Here is a 23,302-nt window from a genome sequence, read left to right as displayed (position 1 = left end):
TTGCAGGTTTCGGTCTGTTGAGTGAAGTCGTCACACAGATGGCCGTATGTTCTAGTCCTCTGGGCTGTCTAAAGACAGACAGGTTATTGAGTGGCGTGTTTCTTTAGCTCCGTCTCTTACACCGGGAGCAGTTCTCTGCAGAATAGAGAGTTCAAGAGGGCAGCGCGGTGTTTTGACTGGAGTCCTTTCACATGTCTTTTAGCCAGCGCTGGTCTGTTAGAGCTGCTCTATAGACCCGCCTGCTTTTCTTCTCTTCCCTCTGCGTATCGCTCTGCAGTCAGAGGGACACGGAGCAGCTCGAACCTTCTCTTTCAGACAGATACCTAGTCAATCAGCTTTTTATTCTCTCTCACTCTCACTCTCACCCCCCTCACCCTCCCTCACCCTCTCCATCCAATCCTCCTGTTTGTTTAGGATTGCTTGTTGCATGTTGAGTGAATGTCTCAAGGCCGTGCCCCTGCTTTCAGTGACACAAGCATGCCTATATATTGATAACACTCTGGTATGTGTGTAGGAGTGCCTCTGTGTGTGTGCGCGTGCGCGTGCACGTGTCTGTCTGTCAGTAGTCCACCTCGGCCAGTAAGGATATGAGGTCACACAGACCTGACCTCAGTGCACCTGCATCTTCTATTACCTTCCCACCACTCGTCAGTGTTGTTCATTGTATTAGACCGAACTCTCGCTTCTCAATTTCCTCCTCTTTAACGAAACAATGTAGTGTGTTCTTTAAATAGTGCTGAGATGTTTTAATGAGGGCTGTCAATCAATTACAATATGTTTTTATGATATTTATATTACATTTTTTATAGGGTGAGGGAAGAAGGGAGGAGGAGGAAAAAGAGAGAGAGAGGTTTTGAATTTCATCTTTTGAAATATTCCACCTTCACAATTTGAAATGCATCGATGCAACATGTTGACATCCGTATTGTACTTTTTACTCCACTCCATTTGTCTGACAGCTTTAGTTCCTCTTCAGATTATCATCCTCTTCCCGTCCAGTTTTGTGCATCGTCACAAAGCTGAAAACAACATAATGACTTTAATATAGACCATGATGCATTGCTGCAGATTAAACTACCCAACAGTATATAAAGGAGTTAAAATAGTAAAACACTGACGGGGAACATTTTACTGCAACATCAATACTTTAAGTTCTTTTAACTACGTTTAGCTGAAACATACTTTTACCTCAGTAAGGTTTTGAGTACAGGACTTGTACTTGTAGTGGAGGATTTCCACAGTGTGGTATCAGTACTTTTATTGAAGTAAAGGATCTGAACACATCTTCGACCGCTGGTAGCCATGTGAAACAATGAACTGTTGTATTTATTACACTGTTTTCTGATGTATTTAGTTTTGTATAAATCCACATGATATGTTAACAAACACTGTTGGTCTTTGAGGGAAAAGGTCATATATAAATCTTAATAATTTAACAATTCTTTATCTATCTGTGCACGTCTCTATAACTTCAATTTAAAGAAACATGGCAGTCTGTGTTTTTTATCTTTCTCTCGTCTGCTTCCCCTCCTTCCTCAGATCCAACCCGTTCTACGAGCCAAGGACATCGAGCCCCGTGCAGCCCCCCTCCGCCGGCGGCCCCTCCCTGGACGTGGGCGGCGGCCAGAAGAGGAGGGCTCCCCCGCCCCCGAGTTCCAGCCCTGGCCTCGGTCCCAGTCCGCCGGCTCCCAGACCCGGCGCCAGTGGCCCAGACAGGGAGAGAGCCCAGCCGGTCGGGCCCAGCCCGGTCGCAGCGGTGATGGGGAGAGAGCTGGCCTCCTCCTCCTCCCCCAAGGTAAACAGGCCTCGCTTGAACCTAATGATTACTACGCAGACACGTGAGACAACAAAACAACAAACAGTGTAGCCGTCTCAGCTGTGTGTTGTAAGAGGCTGTTCTCACACACCGGTCGGAGCTACTCCATGTAGTGAGGAGGTTGGGGTGGATGGGTGGGTCTAAAAACATTGACTGAACATTGATTTATTAGTCATGTAACTTCTGTACTTAAGTAACGCCACTCCCGTAGTTATTTCAACGCCAAACCACCATCTCTCCTAAACCTAACTAAGTAGTTTCCTGTGACGACGGAAGTTTATTTTGAAAGGACTGTATGTATGTAACAAGCGGAAATGAACACGTGTTGCTGAACATTCGTCGGGGAACGCACAGAAAATGAGGAATAACTTTTAGTAACATAGCATAAGAACCGTGGTATGAGAACACGTTGGTTGCAGTCTGATGGTTGATCCGTAGTGAGTTGGGAAGATAAGATCAGATCAGATTAGATATTCCTTTATTAGTCCCACAGTGGGGACATTTGCAGTGTACAGCAGCAAAAGGGAGAATGCAGAAACAAGAAGCATCAGTAAAAAGCAAGATACAACACTGTAAAAAAAAAACAGCAAAACAAAAGTAGACAGACGTATTAAATAGGAACAATTTAAATAGAAGGGAATATAAAAATAGGAACAATATAAACAGTATTGACAATAAACAGACTATTAACACGATTGCACAAGTGGAATATTGATATTACTCAGTGATTGGAATGAAACTTCCCTGAAAGTATTGCACAGTATGAATTGAAGTTGCACCTGAGTAGTACTGATATTGCACAGTCAGTGTACAGTATAGTGCATTTGGAGGATTTAAAATGTCTACTTGTTTTCCCTGAGCAAGTATTGAAACCAACCTCCCTTTAAAACACAAGGCAAACACAGGCAGCTGTACAATAACTTGTAACTTAATTATGATTGATATCAGAAACAGTGAGCGATCCAGCCCTAAACAGAAGAGTCCTTTTTGGCAGTAAACATAAAATGTGTGCAATGAACATGATGTGAATATGTTGATGTGAATGTAACGTGTTGCCTCTTAGCAGTATTTAGATAGAAGAGATGCCTAGAAATCCACAGTGTAATTTAAACACTGGTTCATAGTGAATTCTCACTATATATCTATATCAAATAGACATCCAAAGAACGTTTTGAGTTTGATTTCATTAACCCCTCAGGTATCTCACGTAATCTCTATAAACAGATTCTGTATTCACATGTAGAATCTGGAGGCAACAGGACAAGATGTTGGTGTTTGAAGCGTTCTGGTTTCTGTTTGTAGTCTTAGTAGTATTGACCAATCACGTTAGAGCAGGCTTTGGTTGAATGCAGGTGGACGTCCGTGTAGAGTTCAAAAGAGGAGGAACGCATCGGCCCAAATGTAATCTGGGAACCTACCAGCTATTGTCTGATGATGATTTAGCTTTTTATTGGTTTAAAATGAGATTAACTGGTGAAACAATCCGGTCGTACACGACGTCTCTCAACTCCAATTCCAGTCCAGAGTCTTCTCCGTCGTCAGACTGATAGCCTAATAATAATACATAATAATGGATTCTGAGATCGCCCTTCAGGAATGTTTGTCACATGACCAAAGTTTCAGTTAGTTCATTATAAATATAAACATTTTATTCAGATAGTAACACAGATATTTAACATAAACTGAACCCTAAAATCCCAGAATCCCACAGCTCTACTTCCTATTCTCTGTTCTGACTCCTTCTTTGTAGCACGTGTTATTATTAGTGAGTGACTTGAAGCATTTCGTGCGTGTGTGCGTGTGTTTGTCTGTGTGTGTGCGTGCGTGTGTGTGTGTGTGTTTGTGTGTGTGTGTGTGCGTGTGCATGTGTGTGTGTCCACCTCCAGTGGTCCTTACATTAGCTTTTTTTCCGCCTGCACAATCCCATCTCCTGCCCCATTCTCTCTGCTCATCAAACTCCCGGCTCCTCATCTGAATGTAGGTATTTGTTTATTGGGGTGTTTTGGTATGTTTATTTATTTATTTAAATTAGGTGAATCATGGCTGGGTCTAATTAAATGGCTGATGGTCACACACACTCACGGCAGGAGTCAGACCACTGGTGGGGAATGATTGGCTGGGGGGTTAAAAATGAGTGTGTGTGTGTGTGTAGGAGCTCAATGAGCCTATGTGGGGCTTAAACACAGGAGGCTTAACTACAGCAGAGCGATCACAAGGGGGTGTTGACCCCCTGTGTGTGCACACACACACACACATGCAAACACACTCTATACAGTTACTTGTACACACACACACACACACAGGTCCCTCCTCCCCATGCAGCTGGCTAGCTGACTGTTTTAGTGTAGCTGGGCGGTGACGCTGGCCGTCCATGTAATTATGGCACAGTGCCTTTATCACCCAGCTGCAGTTGCCTGTGACCGTGGGTGAGGGGGCCTAAACCACTTTAATTACCCAAAGCCAGTGGCCTGTGGTGGGCCACACTTCGCCGAGAGATGCCCCTGCCTCTGGAGCTCGGGGGGGGAGGGAATGAATTGTGGGTGAGGATTGAAGAGGAGGGGGGTGCAGCGAAGGAGAATAGGTGGGAGATAGTGAAGGGTAGAGGGAAGGAGAACAGTGGGGGGGAGAAGAGGAGGAAGATGGCCAGGGAATAGGAGAAGGAGAGATAGGATGTTCACAGTAAACAAATCTACAGGCCTACAGGGTCTGTTGACATATACAGAGTGTGTGAATAGGTTTCTCTTTCTTATTCACACCAACCACTATGACACACACACACACACACACACACACACACACACACACACACGCCTCAGCCATGTGTAGGCTGTGAGATGACCTTTGAATGTATGAAGTCAGAGAGGATTAAGAGGAGACATTCCCACTATGAGAGGCCACGACGAAAAACCCAACACATCATCACGCTACGGACGTGTGCAGAGTATAGATGCGTGTGCATGTATGTATGTATCTGTTCTTATAGCACGCCTAAAGGCTCAGTTCAGCCAGTTATAACCTTCCCCCAAAACACAGCTAACCTCACTCATATTACAGCTTTCAAGGTATTCTCCATTTATATTTATTACTACCAACTATTCATGTGGGCAATTTGGTATGTAGGACCGAGATAAACACACACACAGGCAGACAACGAGGTCTAATCTCCCAATGTGAATAGAAATTGATATATTGAAAGCCCCCCTATACTCAGTTATACATTTACAACCTGCCCTGAAGGATGTGAAATGTCTCGTACGTGTTTTGTTAAAACGAAATCTTGTCTTTGCTCACCAAAGAGGAGATTAGCATGTGTTGAATCCCCATTTACATTCTGCACATTTATTCAGTGCAAAGGTAACATAACTGCTCGATCAGCGTCGTAGCACCCAACAAACAGTGTAAGGGCCTTTCATAATACTCCTGTGATCATGGAAAGATAGGAGAAGAAAAAGATATCTAAAGCAGGAAAGATGTTTTCTCTGAAGATAAGAGCGAGGTACAGCTGTGGGAAAGGGAATATGGATCATGGAGATATTATGATGTGAGCCACTCTAATACCTATGTATTATATAGTTTCATATTTTGGCTTAGCTTAAAGTCTCTTGTCCTTGTCATGTATGAATTCCCTCGGAGGAGATTTAGCATTAAACTTTGTCTTGTAGACGTAGTTTCATCCTCCTTGTCATTGCATTAAAACCACCCACTTGTCTGCCAGCCTGTGACGAATCGGGACATCTACAGGACATATGGTGTGCACCCACTTACTCTATACACAGGTATTATTACACATATGGTATATATGGATTTACATTAAGCTCTTACGAGAGCTCAAAGCTCGGCGGAACACACGTTCATACTGAACAAGTGAAATGCATCTATTGAAACATGTGGGTTAGCAGTTGTTGGGGTGTGAGACCGATGCTTAGCAAATCTACATTTAGCACGCAGCGTCTAGAGATGTAAATGTAGATGTGTAATCTGCAGCATCTACGGTGGTTTCAATGTGTTTTCCTCTCTGTGCTGCCAAGCAGACTTCACATACAAGTAATGCAATCTCTGCCTGAGACACGTGTGTACCTGTTTCTTCTATTTGGTTCTCCCACGTTGGCTTCCAGGGCATATGCATGCGCTTCATACAGTGACCTGTACGAGTATTAGTCATTCATTTCAGACGTGCCGTCCCGATCGTGGTTGTTATCCCGATGCCCGTATATAGCGGCAATTCTATGAGATTATCCGTCCTGTTTTCTTTGCAAACTTGTGGACCTGTAAAGCCCTTTCAGACGACATACTGGGATTCGAAGCTCTAGCTATAGCTACAGTATCAGCAAAGCCTTTCAGAGATGGAGAGAAAATGTTGCTATAGTAATAGTTTAGCCTTCTGCTAACCGGTGAGCTCACGCAGAAGACTAACTAATAGAGAGATATGGAGAAAATGTGCTAACCGTAGCTGTGAACTGCTGCGATGGTACGTGTCCACAGGCTCCGTCCTTTCCATGCTTCCCATTCATTGACTATGTAAGCAGCCAGCAACGGGCCGTCATGTTGCCCGTTCCTATTTTGCATGAAGTTGAGTTCCTGACAAGAATCGCCGCCTCTGAAAACTCCAGAGGAACTCAATCCAAAGTAAAGACATTTCACAATAAACACATTTCGATGAACTATTTTTCGTGAAATAAGAGAAGAAAGTTTCCAAACGAGCCGCCATGTTGGTTCCAGTTTGAGTGCCTCGTGTGTAGTGGCAGCACATCAAGCGTCCAATGCTGGGAAGCGAGGCGATCCCTCACGATAAGCAAAACGCCCCTGTGGACACGTACCATGATTCAGCAGCAGCAGTAAGCCTTTGGCTACAGTTAACAGAAGCCTAAACTATTAACAACATTTTCCCTCAATATCTGAAACGCTTTGCCGATGTTGTCAGACTCTTTTTACACACTCAAAATACTGGACTCAGGGTTCTTCAGTACGACTGCAGCATTTCACTGTTGATGAGTAAGCAGCCAAAGGAAGGGAAGGTTACGTGCCATCCTCTGGGTCTCTCTAGAAGGTAATGCGTGTCTTTACCTTGACTCAGAAGTGAATATAAATACAGTATTGGGGGCTCGTCCGGGATATGAACCCGGGACCTCTCACAGTACTTTTAGTTGTTTTTGTTAGTGTCTCAGATCCGTCTTAAAGTTGGTGAAAGTGTCTCTGCAGTCTCTCATTAGCCGCTTCATGTCTCTCCTGCCGGTGTATCTGTGCGTTGTCCTGTCTGCGAGATATATAGATCCTCAAAGGCGTCAAGTTGAAGTTTAGCATCTGTGAAGGAGCTGGCAGGATGGAAACGTCTGTGGGATTAATGTAAATGAACAGAGGGAGTTCCTGTTGGGCGGGTTGTGAGCTCTGTCTGGTCTGATTCAGTCCATCTCTTTTCCCTGGGGCTGACTTCACCCCCTCCCAGTAATTCGGTGATCCCCTGCTCCTCCTTTTTGTTTCATCTCCATCTCTATTCCATATTTAGACCGCTCTACACTTACATGCTCTCATCTTTGGATCTTTTTTATCAAGTTTCCGCTTCATGAATTATTTGCCTTATTTTCATATAAAGAAAAGTTGGAAGTAAGCGTATGTCTGAGGGCAAAAGTTTGAACATAAAAAGTTCTATATTATCTTAATATTTACTCAAAGGAAGAGTTGAAGTTGAAGGCACTCGTCTAACAATACACGTAGATCCTGGAAATGTTGATTAAGACTTCATTAAGTAGGCTTTCCTCTTCTATTACTGTACCCTATCCTTTGTTGATATCACATAGATCAAATGTCTTTACTCCTTCTCCCTCTATTTCCTGTTCACACACTTGTTCTTTCCAGAGGTGAGAAAGTGAACCAACACTAGAGGTATGTTGTCTTTCTCCCCTTCAGTTGAAGGGCTTGTGTGATTACTTATGTTAATCAAAGGGTTCAAATTAAATAGAGTTGTGCAGGTTGTGAGAGCTCCGGTGCCGAGGGGGGAGGCAGAGGCCAGAGCTCTCCTTCCTCTCTCCCAGACTTTGTTTTCACAGCCCCCTCCTTCAGTTCAGACTACCTCCAAATTGAAATTAGAATAAATTAACATTATTTAATTGAGTTCGCAGAAGGCTGCGATATTTCTTAATTAGCTTTTACTGGGGTTGGCGGCAGGAGAGGACCGCATCCGCACACAGTGAAGTGTTCCGGAGGTTGACGTGATGACTGTGAGGGATGTTTTTAGAGGACGGAGGGGGAGCCCAGGAGACAAGGACAGTCATCTCTGCTTTTCTGATCTTTGCCCGGTTTCAAGGTCTCTCGTCTCGTTATCATTATATATCTGCTCTAAAGTTATTCCATCTTCTCTGATAACTTTCACATCCCTTTAACAAAGAGTCTCAGATGGAGGACATAAAGAAAGTTAGTTTTACAGCCAGTAGTTAAACACGGTTTATATGTAACTTCCTAAAACATTTAGACACTTTTTGGTTCTCATAATGCATAGTTATCAATTAGGGCGACTTATAAGTAAATCCAAATATATAATAGGGCCAGTGTTAAGGGGGACATTGTCATAAATCAAATACAAGTTACTAAATTGACTTGATTTTCTTTGCTTATTGTTTATAGTCCAGTGGAGTTGTGAAAACACTGAACATCCTGCTTGATTAAGATTCATTTTTCTCGATAAAAAATTAAAACAAGGGCTGTCAATCGATTAAAATATTGAATCGTGATTAATCGCAAATTAATCACACATTTTGTATCAGTTCTAAATGAACCTTAAAGGGAGATTAGTCCAGTATTTAATACTCTTATCAACATGGGAGTGGACAAATATGCTTCTTTATGTAAATGTATGTATATATTTATTATTGTAAATCAATTAACAACACAAATCAATGACAGATATTGATCCAGAAACCCTCACAGGTACTGCATTTAGCATAAAACAATATGCTCCAATCATAACATGGCAAACTGCAGCCCAACAGGCAACAACAGCTGTCAGTGTGTCAGTGTGCTGACTTGACTATGACTTGCCCCAAACTGCATGTGATGATCATAAAGTGGGCATGTCTGTAAAGGGGAGACTCGTGGGTACCCATAGAACCCATTTACATTCACACATCTGGAGGTCAGAGGTCAAGGGACCTCTTTGAACATGGACATGACAGTTTTTCCTCTCCAAAATATAGCGTAACTTTAGAGCGTTATTTAACTCCTTCATGACCAGCTAGTCTGACCTGGTTGGTACCGATGGATTCATCAGGTTCTATAGTTTACTATGATACCAGGATCTTCACTCTAGCTTTAAAACTGAGCCGCTACATCCTGAAAATGGCAAGTTGCGTTAAATAAAATGAATGGCGTTAAAATTAATTTGCATTTACGTCTCATTAACATTGACAGCCCTGGACTCGTACATTTTTGGTACTCATAATAGGGCCGGTATTAAGGGGGGGGTATTGTCATAAATCTATTGCTTTTTCTTCATAGTCCAGTGGAGCTGTGAAAACATCTTGCTTGATTGAGGTTTAAAATGATCCGGTGTGATTTGTGTAGCTAACGTTTATTGTTGGGTTAAAGTAAAGGATCATAGGAGGGCTGTGTGTCTCTTACATTTCAGAACCTGGAATCATTATCAGGAGGGAAACGAGTCATAGCGGTCCGTTTCTGAAACCAAGCCAGGCCACGCTGGCCTTTCTCTAAGCTGTGTAATATTAGGAGAATAATCCTTGAGAGGAGTCAGGCTAAGTCAGTACCTTTCCCCATGTGGACCCCTCCCCAACTCTGAGTGGTCTGTCATTGGATCTTGTGGGAGAGAGGAGACCCAGTTTCTTCTCACGTGCAGTTTAGGTCCGATCATTGGGCTTCCTGTTGTGGTTTCAGGCTGCAGGGCATCGCTGTCATCACGTTAGGTAGAGAGGTAGGAGACATTACTGATGACCGAACAAGAGATGTTTAGATAAGGTAACGTTCTGGGTCAAGTTGGGTGATACTTTTGGTTTGTTTACTGGTTTTATTGATTTATTTAGGGAGCTAAATAAAAATAATAATTTGCTGAGGGGCGTGTACAAAGGAGCAGATTTATTTTTATTGTCTTGAGAGCTGCCACTTCTATGCAGGGAATCACAGACTTTGATATATTGCTGTCGAAGTGTTTTCACTTTGACTTGGCGCTGATCGACTCTCAGTTTATTTTGTATTACTTTATAAACATAACTATTTAGTGGACTTTATTTAGCATATTCTTTGTGTTCTCTTTGGCCCAGATGTCAAGCAAACATCGGTCTTCTGCAGAAGTCTGCGTGGTGTGGCGTATGCGTGGCGGCTGCGTTTCTGATGCGTATCTGCTGCGTTTCTGCTGCTGCTGTCAGCCCTTTCTTTCTACATAGAGTTTGCCTTTAATAATGGCTATTTCATTTCATTATAAATGTCATTTCTATTTATTGTACACAGAGAAAGGTTAAGAAACGTGTGGTAATTTGTAAATAATAGTAATAATCCACAATTAAAACCCTGTACTTTATTCATTCGGGAGCTCTCCAAGTCACTGCATGTTCTACAACACTGTCCGGCACATATTTCAGAATAAAAGCCTTATGTAACATATTCTACAGATAGACATTTAAACTGTAGTAATGTTGCTGGTATGATGTTAATATACAGTCAATAGATCACCTCCACTGTCTGTTGTCGCTGTGAACCGCGCGGCTCGCGTCAGAAATAGGCAAGACCTCGAATCTCTAGAAGAGACTCAGCCGCCACGCGCTGCTGATGTTCCTGGTGTGGACGAGGCTTAAGGGTCAGTTTTAGGTGTCTGTTTTGTGGATATGAACACGGCCAAATGATAACTAAATCTTTGAATCCACCAACTCTGGGATCCAGGGAAGATCAAAACAAACATCAGAGCGGTGTTTGAAAGGAGGAGCTGATCTCCTCACCAAACTCATATATGAATTCTGACTCGATGCACGATGTTGATCCTGAAGTCTCACATGGCAGACGGTGATATGTTTCATTTCAACAGAATAAGTAAACATCTAATGTTGTATTCAGGGACTACTCACAATTCAATTTGATACCCGGTTGCCATGAAAGAAGGCGCATGTGTTGTTGTTGTGTGTACTAATGTGTGATCTGGTGTGTGTTGTGAGGGATATATTTTGATCCAGTTACTGTAATGCGGCTATCATTTTTCCACCTCTTCCTCTGTTGGGTGCATGTCGAGTTCACAAGTTAAGCACTGCGAAGAGGCTCACTCTCCTCAATACCCGCGCCGACTGGTGTAAAAGGGCCTTCCGCAAAGCGCCGCTTGTAATCTGCCTTTGGTAAGTCCTCCTTAGTTTTATCTGCCAAGGATTACCTCACAAGCTGCGAGCAGGAGAGAACGAGGGAGAGACGCAGAGCACGGGAGAGAGAAATGAAAAGCAAGTCAAACAGAAAACGATGAAGATGGAACAAAATGAAAACAAATCGCTGTGTAATCTCTGAAAGAGAGAGAGAGACCTGCTTTAGAGTTGAAGGGAGGTTTCCCTCGCCACTCATTTAGAGAGGGAATTGACTAATCCCTCCGTGATTGATGTCTGCTATGAGAGGCTCTATAGCAGACTAATAGGGCTTATGAGGATGACCACAAAGTCCTTTGTGTGTGCGTGCCTGTGTGTGTGTGTGTGTATATATATGAATGAACCAGACCTTTTTGTCTTGTGTGTCCTTCTATCCAGCGGCCGTAGAGGGGTTTGAATGACATAGCGGCCGAAGAAGGGGTAACTTTATCTTAATCTGGTCTTAATCTGCCCCGGTCCTCCAGGTGTGTGTGGGCTTAAACCCAGAAGGATCCCAGGTTTAGGGGGTGAGGTTTAAGGGGGCTTCGGGTGAGGAGATAGAAGTCTGTGCACTTGAAAACTCCTTGGACTCCCGAGAAGGTCTGAGACCTCCCGCACATTCTTGAAAACCCGCGCTCACTTAGTCATGCCATACCTTCCTCCCGTCATCCTTAAGTGGCCCCCCGCTACATTTTAATTGAATTAAACCAACCGTTCTCCGCAATTTAAAAAGGACCTTAGAAGTACCTTCTGAATTAGTCTGAGTGATTTGTCTTTCAAATTGTGTGCGTGCGTTTTAAGTGTGTGTGTGTGTTTGAGGACAGGAGAGCGAGTGTAGAAATGATAAGGCTTTAATTGCCTCTTTATAAAGCCCTCCAGCACCCCCTCTTTTGGACTGTTATGGTATGCAGGTGTGTGCTCTTATGTGCTATAGGAAATACTAAGTGGCGTTTTCAGTGCTTCTCTCGTAGATCACCGAGTGGGATCGTTCCCTCGGCTGTTAATCCAGCACTCTCTCGTTGGAGCTCGACAAGATTTCATCGTGCAGTCGTGTCTTTGGTCGTAATCAGAACATACAGTTAGTAGTTAGTAGCTCCCAGCTGTTCTGCTGTAACACTCGTTTCTCTTCACCTCAACATCAAAGAGAGATCCAACAAAACACACAACTCAGTTTGGCCCAAATTATTTTTTGGTGTTTAATGTTTTTGCTAAGCTGCAGAACGGTTGTAGGAACGGTGATGTCTGTCCATTCTTTTGGTGTAACGCCAATGCTACGTTCAATTTGAACGGGGAAGTCAGAATTTCCGAGTTCCCAGTCAGAGAGTCAGTCCCCTGATGTCAGATCTCTGGTTCCGAAAGACGGACGAACCTCACCAACCCCGACCTCAAAATCCAAGAGGTTGTGTGAGGAAGGTAATCTGCAAGTTGTGAAATCTGATCTGAGATATGCAAAAACTCTTGTTAGACTTGCTGCCCAACGACCTATCATAACCTTGAGGTCAATGCCTAACATTAACCATCCGTCATTCCCATTTCCGAGGTAAATGTAACTCCGCACAATCCACAGTGAATGACTGGTCTGGTCTTTGGTCCGGTCTTTGGTCTGGTCTTTGGTGGTCCCCTAACTTTCATCTTGCACCATCTGTAGGTCAAAATGTTCATTTGTCCATCAGTTTAGTACCTGACAAAATACCAGAAAATAAAGCTAACGTTAGCTTTTTATCAACATGTCAAAAGAAAGAAACACCTCGAGGCAAATGCTGTAGAAATGGAGTATTAGATGATTTGCAAATAAGGATTTGTTAGTGCATGAGACCCATCAACCCATCAGATATGTTGATGACAACGACTACGTTTACATGCACACAATATTTAGTTTATTGCCCTTATATGGTAAAAGACAATATTCCTACTAAGCTGTTTACATGATGGTGAATATTCCACTAATATTTCCGTTTACATGCAGCCGTCAAAATAAGTTTTCCAGCGGTGGCGGACAGTCTCCCTCTTTCTTTCCTTCAACCACCTTCTTGAAAAGGTCGGCGTTCCAAAACAACCTGTTGATATCCAAGTCTTTCATAATGTTTGACGGTAGGTGTTTTTCTCCTTTCTTTTGGGCAGCATCTCTGCAGACTGTCAGACTGTTTCACTAACTGCTGTAAAAACCCAGATTGAGACGCATATTCTCAATGAGCTGTATAAAACCTGAATAATATCCCACATGTCTTCATCAAAAAATGCTCCATTCAGGTACCATTTCCTGCTAAATGTTCGATCTAACTGTAAAGTATCAGTGATGTACCATAAACTCCTGCCTCCCAGTTCTTCACATCCTTCTCTTTGTCTGTTTACTGTCTTTATCGATACCTCCTCCCTCTCTCTCTCTGGATGCTCTTGTCATCCTCCTCCCTCTCTTTCTCTGCCTGTGTGTAGCATCTTCCTCCACCACACCCTTCCTCCTTCAGTGTGTGTGTGTGTGTGTGTGTGTGTGTTGATGCATGTGTATTCTGATCAGGAGTCAAAGGGGTGACTTTGTAATTATGTTCATTTTAATTGGCTGTGCTATCACCCCTCTCATCACTTTGGAGCCCACGCTGCGCTGGACAATGGCAGTCTGTAGTGGGGGGGGTTACACAACTGCTGTGTCAAGACCCCCCTGCACACACACACACACACACACACGCACACACGCACGCACACACACACTCAGTCAGCCTCTTTACCTGCGGAACATAATTCCTGAAGTGGCCTCCTTAATGAGTTTTCCCTGCCCAGGCTGAGATTAATTGATAAATGGCGGTGTTATCATCACGGCTGATCTCTGAATCCGTTGCACCACTAATTTGTTTGTTGAAGATGGCAGTTAAAGGAGATTAATACGTTATAGATTTACAAGAGCCACCCCCTCTTTCTCTTCCTCCTTCTCTTCCTCCTCCTCTCAAAGCTTATTTATTTATCTGAGGAAGATGAAGAGGTGGTGGAGGAAGAGGGAAGACACGGGTGGCCTTTGGATTCTTTATATTCTGCGTTTTAGGATATACTTAAAGGTGCGTATCTATTGCTTCCACACGGTTCTCAACATGGCGACGGCTGAGAACGGTGCTAACAGCGCTAACGGTGCCAACAACAGCAAGGTGCTGACAGAGCTAACAGTGTTTAACCGACGACCACTCTGTCGGTTGGGATGTCATTACCGTCTGTTACCGCCGTATGAGAGCAGTGCAGAGCGGTGGCCGTGAGCTAGCCAGTGTGGCACGCTCACATGCACTACAAGGCATCTTTAAAACGTAGCAGTAATTAAAAATGAAGAGAACTGTTGATTGTTTTTTTGTAAAGAAAAATGCTACGATGCCCGTTCCACCCTCAATGGCCCAGACCAGACCAGCGGAGGTAACCGCTCCACCACCCGTCTCCCCTGTCTCCGTTAATATACCTAATCCTGACCCAGCATCTTTGGCGGAAATGAAAGTACCAAGTTAGACGCACCAGTGTGCAACCAACGTAAAAAGTTAGTCTGGAGCTCTGCTTACATACATCTACTTTACTTTATAGTGTAGCTGCTCCTTTAAACAACAACAGTCTGACAGATTATGGATTTCTAAGGCCAACAATCATATTTACTGTATATTTGAAAGTTTAAAACCTCTGATAATCTTTGTCAGTGCTCTCTGGTGTAATAGTGACGCTGTCCACCTCAACAGACATGTCTTTACTGCGATCTCTCAAGTCAGATTGACTCTCATCTGAAGTATTTGGACACCGAAGAGTACCACAACAGTTGACCTGACAGGTTACCTGCCAAGTAAACACATCAAAACTCCATAGTTAGTTCTGCATATGATGAGTTGAAGCTCAGTAGAGTGTGATGCTCAGCAAAGACTCTGACTGATGGCGTTGCCTTAAAGAGAGACGGTACAGGAAGAGTTGAAGTGGACAGAACAGACTTTGAACTCTTAGTCTGAACTGTTGACAATGAGTTTTTGAGAAAGCTGGTTGAGACGTCATGTTGTGAGCAGTGGATGAGGAGGATTGGCCCAGAAGGAGTTTGTAATCTCCTCTGCTGGATCTGTGTACCCCGTAGGAGGTGGCCTCGCCGTCGGTACCATCAGTTGTCTCGTTTTGTCCCGAACTGGATCCGAGCTTCCATCCCATCGACCGCACACACAGTTACACACAATCCCAAACCTCCCCACCCTGCATCTCTGTTCCCCCCCCAGCCAAAGCTAATTTGCAGAGGCGTGAGTGTGGGTAATGCTACCGCTGCTTCCATGACAAGCTAAAGCCAGCGCTTACACCGCATTATGCCCCCGTGTTACACGTTAGGCGTGCGAGCGAGCGGGGCGGGCGGGTGGGCACACTGCGAGCTGGCACAGTCGCTCCTTTGTCTGCTGCCTCCTCCAAACTGTGTTATTTCACTGGTTTTTTATTTCAATTTCAAAGCCTTGTCTGTCCTCTCCTGCTTTGCATGGTTATGCCTTTGGAGCAGAATAGGCCTTGGAAGCAGAAAACCGTCCTGGAAAAGGAAACCGCTTTTTCCTGATTTTTGCATTTTACATCTCAGTAGCCAACTGCCGAAAGGCCCTCTGTCTTGGCCTGTAGGTTCACTGCTAGATGGGAAGCATATCTGCTTCTGAGCGAATCACTACCAACCCCCCCCCCATCGCCATCATCATCATGAATGTATTTGCATATTTTGTGATATTACACAAAGCCATATAAAGATGTTTTAATAAATTGTGGAACAAACTGTCCCAGATTGCTCAAAAGAAGTCGATCATATGTTCGACCTCCCTGCGAGCTCTCAGGTAGAAGGTCATCGTTCTCTCTCCACCTGTTCACACTAAAGATGTCACGATAACAGAAATCTAGTAGTCCATACCAATACCAGTGAAACTCCACGATTCTCGAAAAAAAAAAAGGAAAACGATGAGACTTTGTTCCTCAGGTATACTGTAGCTCAAAGACTGTAAGAAAACAGCAGAGGCTGTACACACACACACACACACACACACTCTCTCTATTAGGGATGTGTCGTTCCACCCTCATTTGGTGCTTGTTAATGTCGGAACCTGATTACCGGCATCGTACGAAACCTTCGGTACTGTAGAATAGAAAGAGTACCGTCTCCTTTTTAGACTTTTGGCATCGACTTGGTACCTCGGTATCGGTTCTCGTGACATCCCGAGTTCACACATATTTAAAACGATACCTGACTTAACTAAACAGCGTCTACATGCACAGTCACACACACACACACACACTTTCTCTCACGGCTCTCTTTGGATGGAGCCCCCCCCCCCTCGCTGTGATTACAACAGTAATGCGATATATCCTTTGTATGTTAATGTGTATTATTTTTCACGCTACATTTGCTCTCCTCTCCTGTTCCTGCCTTTTGTCGTCGTCCCCCCCACCCTTTCCCCTATTGTTCCATCCACTCCACATCTCCATTTACATAATTGAACTTTTGATTGGACCTTGCCCCCCCCCGCTCCGCTCTCATGCAGGCAACGTTTGAAATCCGAAGCATAATTTCATGGGTAAAATGAGGCGAGGTGATCGTTCCTCTTCTTCTAATGTGGAGACGTCGGACGTAGAAAAAGAAGCCCAGATTAAACAAATTGCTTGTTTTGATTGAAGGTGCAATTAAGTAATTGAGCGTGTTGGTAGTTGGAGCTCAGCCAATCAAATGAGAGCTTCCAGCAGCAGGATGGACAGGCTACTTAAGTGCACGAACCGTTATCCTCTTAAACAGGTATTAATGTTTTTATGTGTGTGTGTGTGTGTGTGTGTGCATGTTGGATAACAGCTTACTGTGTGTTTGCTGTTCAGTATCAGTACATTAAGAGTGTGCATGCACACTACTGTAGACCCTGTTGTCATCTGAAGTGTGTGTGTGTGTGTGTGTGTGTGTGTGTGTGTGTGTGCGTGCGTGCGTGCGTGCATGCGTGCGTGCGTGTGTCTATAGACTTTTTTTTTTTTTGCCGTAGGCTCCTTGAGCGGATTACAAGTTTTAAAGAGTATGAGATTCAACACCTCCTCAAATCTGACACTCTCTGACATTGCTTTTGAAGCCATGAAAGTGAGATCGGAGAGACACGGAAGCTCTTTTCTCTCCACAGAGTCGTGGGTTTATGTCATTGGGTCGAGGCCAGTTAAGTTTCCATTGAAGCGTTTTTTTGGCCCAGAGGGAGAGACAAAGCTGCCACTTAAAGCCTTTTCACTTTGTGTCTCTTTTTCATGACTCTGAAAGGTTTTAATGGCCTCCGCACTCTTTAGTCATTTAACTGGGTTATAATGCCGAGACACTTCTGTTTACATTTGTCCATCGGGGTGACCCAGAAGTAGTGGCCAGGTATGAGGACACATAGCAGGAATTACAGATAAACACCAGGACAGGAAATTATATATATATATATATAAACAACACAACAACAACAACAACAACAACAACATACACATGTCAATAAGTCAGGCTGTTTCTGTAAACTATAAACAATAATTTAGTAGTGCAACGGTGCAAATATGATGGAATAAATATTGAATGATTAACAGGTTGCTTTATATACATGACAGATGTGTACATGTCAGTTATATTCAGTATATACAGCAGCTCATATTTAAAGGCCTATTTTACAATGATATGTACATTAATGTACAGCAATGTTACAAAAACAAACGGTATATTTGAACGATAAAATATCAAATATATAGTTTATATCATGTCTTTCTAACTGAAGGAGTGAAAAACAGCAGAACAAGAAATCTAATCAATATAATGTCATTATTTTTTTTATTAACTTTGTGGTTAAATATATATATATATATACGTATATATTATATTGTAGGGCTGTACAGAGTAGTTTGATGCTCGATTGAGCGGAGCAGAGGATATACCGGTGACGTGAAGATAATGTTGTTGGTACTGGTTACAGACAGACTCGGTATGAATATACGGCTACACTAATATTAATATTATTAAACTATTTGTTTCTGACTCGTGTGATCCAAACATTTCCAATAACTCCAGAGTTATGAAGTCCAGAAGTTAAAAATGTATTGAAAAAAGATGTTCCAAAATTCACAACTAGGGCTGGACAATATATATATACTATATCTATATAAGACCAGATATCAACTAGATATCATAATATGATATAAGTGTTGTCTTCTCCTGATTTAAAAAGCTGCATTACAGTGAAGTAATGTATATTTCTGAACTGTTCTTGCTCTTCTATTATTTGCCTTTACCCACTTCGTCATTATATCCACATTACTGATGATTATTCATCAAAAATATCATTGTTCAAATAGTTTGTAAAACCCAATGGTCAACCGTATGATATCATCGCAATATCGTTATAATATATATATATAATATATTAGGTCAGAAATATTGTGATATTTGATTTTCTCCATATCGCCCGGGCTTATTCACAACATGTTTTTATCTAATAAAACATTCTGCTTCTAACAATATTTGTTGGCGTTCAGCCTTTCAAAAACGACATTTTCACTGCGCTTGTCGCACACAAAGGGAGCGTACACTTATATATACGCAGTTATATTCATTAAAGAAAGTTTATTTAGTAAAAAGAAAGACTAACTCATTTAATCCGACGAATCACTTTATTCAAATTGAGGATTTTGTTCGAGGATTTATTCATTTTTTTTTATTAGGGTGATGACGTCATAAAATATAACGACAGATCTTAATTCTAAAACCTCAATAGAAGCTTTGAATGTAAAAACTAGTCTATTTAGTTACTATTGTAATCCACATTTTCTGCCAGTGTTTTTAACTTAAACGATGCTACCCAATCCTCTCCACGTTTATAATGTTGGTGAAGATGGATTTCCTGTTGGACTCGCAGTAAGTCTCCGTTGAGCTGCTCTAAAAGGTATTTCAGATTACTTCTGCCCTCATAGAGTACACTAGATATCGGCATATTGCCCAAATCTAAAAGCAACGATTCCCAGCGTTGCTACAGAAATTGTTCTTTTGCTTTAAGACTCAAGATCGACCTGTGACAATTTTCTAATTTTCCATATCATGGTTCATCCCCTTTTTATAGCCATGATCTAAAATCACATCCCCACCGTCCCCAAAATCACACCAAAACCACCTCCTGACGCCGGCACCAACAGGAACCTGGATGCTTCCATCCCCAGGTTTCCTCCTATCTTGTCATTCAGGCATTGTAGTGAGCTTAACCCCCTCCCTCCCCTTCTTTCTCTCTCACATCCCTTCTTCCATTTTCTTTCTTTGCCCCCGTCGGATGTATGTTGTTGACACTGAGGCATCAGGAATAATGGAATCTCTTGTCAGTGGCTTGTATTTCTGCGCCCAGGCTGTTAGGGCTGTGTATAATAGTAGCAGAGGAGGAGGAGGAGGAGGAGGAGGAGGAAGAGGGGAGGTTATGTGCCACTGATAGTAATGAAGGTTGCCTTTTCATTTTTTAATATGGAATGTTTGTGGGCCGAGGCGATGCTCTCCGCTAATCCTGCCCTCGAGCCCAGCGAGCTACATGGATGTGTCGGTGTTGCACACACACACACACACACACACACACACACACACATGCAGTGACATTCACACACACAGATAAAAGACAAACATACATGTGCACACCTTCCTTTAGGCCAGACAGCAAACTGTTTGATAAGTCAGGGTGCATTTCTGCTCCTCATGAAAATTTCACTCATCCCGTTGTTTGTGTCTTAAGGAAACGCAGCCGCTTCCTGTCGGAGGAGAAACGCTGTTTGTTTCTTCAATATTTGATGGATATGAAAGCTTGATTCAGTCTGAGGAAATGACATCAGTGTGATGAACGTAGAGGTCACTGCTAGTAACGCGCCGCTGTCGCTTCTAAAAACTGGTTTGTCAGGACGGAAGAAAATAATAATTTTTGAGATGACGCACGTCAGCGTCTAAAATGTATTTTTTCCCTCCGGTGCCACTGCGGCAGGTCGCTGAACATTTCTACTCGCCACACAATTTTTTTTTGTCTGCCATTTCTGAAATCTGTGTAGAACGCTTTAGAATTGTAAACACTAGGACCGTGTATTGGCAAGAGTCTGGCGATACGATATGTATCATGATACCGTGGTAACGATTCAGTGTATTGCGATAAAGATGATCCGAAAGATGGCGACGAGAGGTTACGCTGCCGTAAAGTGGTATCACTGCCGTTGTATCGGAGCCGTTTTGCGAGTACGAGTACATGAGCACAGTATCAGACCCGATACCGGTATCGGGTATTGGTGCATCCCTAAAAAAAGGTTTACTTGTTTATGCCATCAGAATAGCAGGATCTGCATTTGCATTTATCACAGAGGACGCATCTCTTTGCAAATCAAATAAAGTATTGACTGAGTTAAACTTTACATATAAACTATTAATTAGAAATCAATACAAGGTTTTTTTAGAATCGATTTGCAATGTATTGCAATATTTTCTTCCACTCCTAGTAAACACTGAGTCAGTAGAAATATGGATCATGTAACCTTAGTCCCTGACTATTTTTAATTTAGAAAAACAAATCATATTTCTTAATATAACCTAACCTAACATTTACCTTGTTATTTGGCAGGTAGCAGGTGCCAATTTCATTCCCTGCACACGGTTAAATAAACGGTTTTAAAGCTCCCAAAGTTGAGTAAATAAATAACACAGCATCCTCAACTTCTCCTCACTGTGTCATTAATTGGAGTTAGTAGTGTGTGTAAATTACGGTGCATGTTAATTTGTGTTTGTTTTCTGTTGGCTAAGACACCTTTGTGTAGCCTTAAAGTCTGTGTATCCCACCGGCTAGTGTGTGTGTGTATGTGTGTGTGTGTATGTGTGTGTGTGTGTGTTTTCCTCCCACTGGCTGTGTTACGCAGGTGTGTATTTGTGTGTGTGTTTTCCGTCGGCTAGGGTTGCAGGGTCTTCTTCGGCACTGGAGTGTGCTGTGTGTCTAATTGCTTTAATAGCACCTGGTCTCTAATCCCAGGTAATTAGAGCGCTCAAATTAGACGGCTACTTTCAACCGTCACTTGAAAAAAAGGCAGAAAGGGAAGGCCTGGAGGAAGACCACTCCACTCTCACACACACACTAACACTGCTACTGACACACACACACACACACGCACACACACACACACGGTGTTAAAGCAGAGGACAACTGGAGGAAACAAGTTTTCGGTACTCGGTAGATAAATGTGTGAACATGACGTTAGATTGGTGAGCGATATATTTATGTTAAATGACAACCGTTCCTCTCCGTCTCCACGTACAGTACGAGCGGCGGCGTTCTAATCGTTATTGACTTTCTGACTTCTTTATCTCTTTTTGTTTGAGTGGCACGCCGGCATCGTCGAGGCCGCCTAAAACGTGTCTGGAGAAGCTGCGGGGAAAGGTTAAGGCCCACTTTTAAAAGATGAGCCGGAAATGTCAAGTGTCCGCCCCTCGGGCTCCTGCTACCGTCTCCCTGTACTGAGACTGCCGTCGGGGCCGTGCATGACTCTCACACACACACACACACACACACACACACACACACACACACACTCACTCACAATCACCGGTACAAAGGTTAGGAGTTGCTGTTAGAGAGATGGCCTCCGGTCTCTTTCATCTGATTTGGCCCTTGTGGCATCTCAGCGGGGCTCCAGGCTCGCGGTCACAGGTTAAACTACAACAATAGAAGAGTGGGAGACATCCAGGTGCTCGGAGGCTTCAGCTAACATCAACTGCTTTTTGTTTATGTCTGTTGACGTTAACAACCAGTTATTATTTAGTGTCTTAAAATCTGTCAACAGCGAGGACAACCGCATATCTAAAGGGTGACGGTCACAAGTCTGTGAAGTTTTGTTTTTAGACAATCTTTGAATCAGGTTGAAGTTTGGTTAGAAGAAGAGAAAGTATTTTATTGTTTGCTTTTTGCAGGCAGAAATGTGTCGTTGGTTCACATGTGCAAAAAGTGCTATTAAAAGGGGACATTAAACCAACATAACACATCCAGACAGATCACATTAAAACACGTTAAAACATATTCACATCCCACCAGGTACCAGGACTGAATCAAGGTTAAATAAATAGATATAAGAGGGAGCAGGTTGGCTTCAGAAGGTGTCTGTACTTATTAAGTTACTTCATGTTTTTCTTTCCACAGTGGACTGTAGCTTTGGCCTGATGGCAGTATAGCTGTGAGTGGTGATTTAAGGGATGGCTGTGGTCATCTAAGATTTTGCATCTTCAGCGTTGGACTGCTTTGCCGTGGTCATAGGACAGTTTGCGGCCTGTAATTGTTCTGCCCAGTTTGGTTGTACACTTTTAGGTCTGAAGCACATCAAGCCAATCATCTCCATAACTTTTTAATTTCCAAATAAATCGTATTTACTTTCCTGTGCCTCTGAATAACAGTCTGCGAGTTGTCATGGCTTCTGCAAAACACATCAAGACACCATCAACTTATAATAATACCGTTCCCCCCAAATTTGTAACGACAAATAAGCCTGTTCCTCCAATCATGTCCTGTTGTTGCAGCAGTAGCGGAGAGCCACCAACAGAGGGGGTTGGTCGGCCACCACAAGCCCTGTTAACAGAGCTGAGACTCTCCGGCAGTCACTCTGTAGTGAGCTGTGGTTTCTCTCTCCAGGCCTTCTAAAACTGGGTTAACTCGTTATCAGGTTGTGTAAAAACCAAACATCTCCTCATTCTCTTTTCACCTCTAAAGGTTAAGTAAAGGTTTGACTTCCGTGACCGTCTCGTGCTGTGAGATTACAAATCAGCTGGCTGTGAGAGCAGCGTCAAGATGACATATTACTGTTGACATCTCAGCTGATATTGTACAAGAACGTGCACAAAACAGAGTAGATGAACTGTCCCTGACATGTGTTCAGTCGTATTAACTAGGAATAGCAATCGATTAAAATGTGAATCACAAATTAATCACACGTTTTTTATCTGTTCAAATTGAACATTAAAGGGAGATTTGTCAAGTATTTAATACTCTTTAATACTCTCATAACAACACAAAACAATGACAGATATTGTCCAGAAACCCTCACAGGTACTGCATTTAGCATAAAACAATATGCTCACATCATAACATGGCAAACTGCAGCCCAACAGGCAACAACAGCTGCACACATCTGGAGGTCAGAGGTCAAGGGACCCCTT

The 23,302-nt window shown here is 42.9% G+C and overlaps 1 protein-coding gene across 11 annotated transcripts in view; it reads left to right on the top strand.

Annotated features, from left to right (window-relative positions):
- The window catches only part of ehbp1 (EH domain binding protein 1), a 214,095-nt gene that overhangs the window by 77,443 nt on the left and 113,350 nt on the right, over nt 1-23,302 (top strand). For all 11 annotated transcript variants that reach the window (XM_037783094.1, XM_037783086.1, XM_037783088.1 and 8 more), the window contains one exon: nt 1,540-1,795. In XM_037783094.1, coding sequence (XP_037639022.1) covers nt 1,540-1,795 — 256 coding nt within the window. The remainder of the gene's footprint in view (nt 1-1,539; nt 1,796-23,302) is intronic.

This window comes from Sebastes umbrosus, chromosome 10, assembly GCF_015220745.1.
Source record: "Sebastes umbrosus isolate fSebUmb1 chromosome 10, fSebUmb1.pri, whole genome shotgun sequence".
NCBI classification, from domain to species: domain Eukaryota; kingdom Metazoa; phylum Chordata; class Actinopteri; order Perciformes; family Sebastidae; genus Sebastes; species Sebastes umbrosus.
The sequence above is the reverse complement of the archived record's forward strand: the minus strand, read 5'-3'. Positions and strand labels throughout refer to the sequence as shown.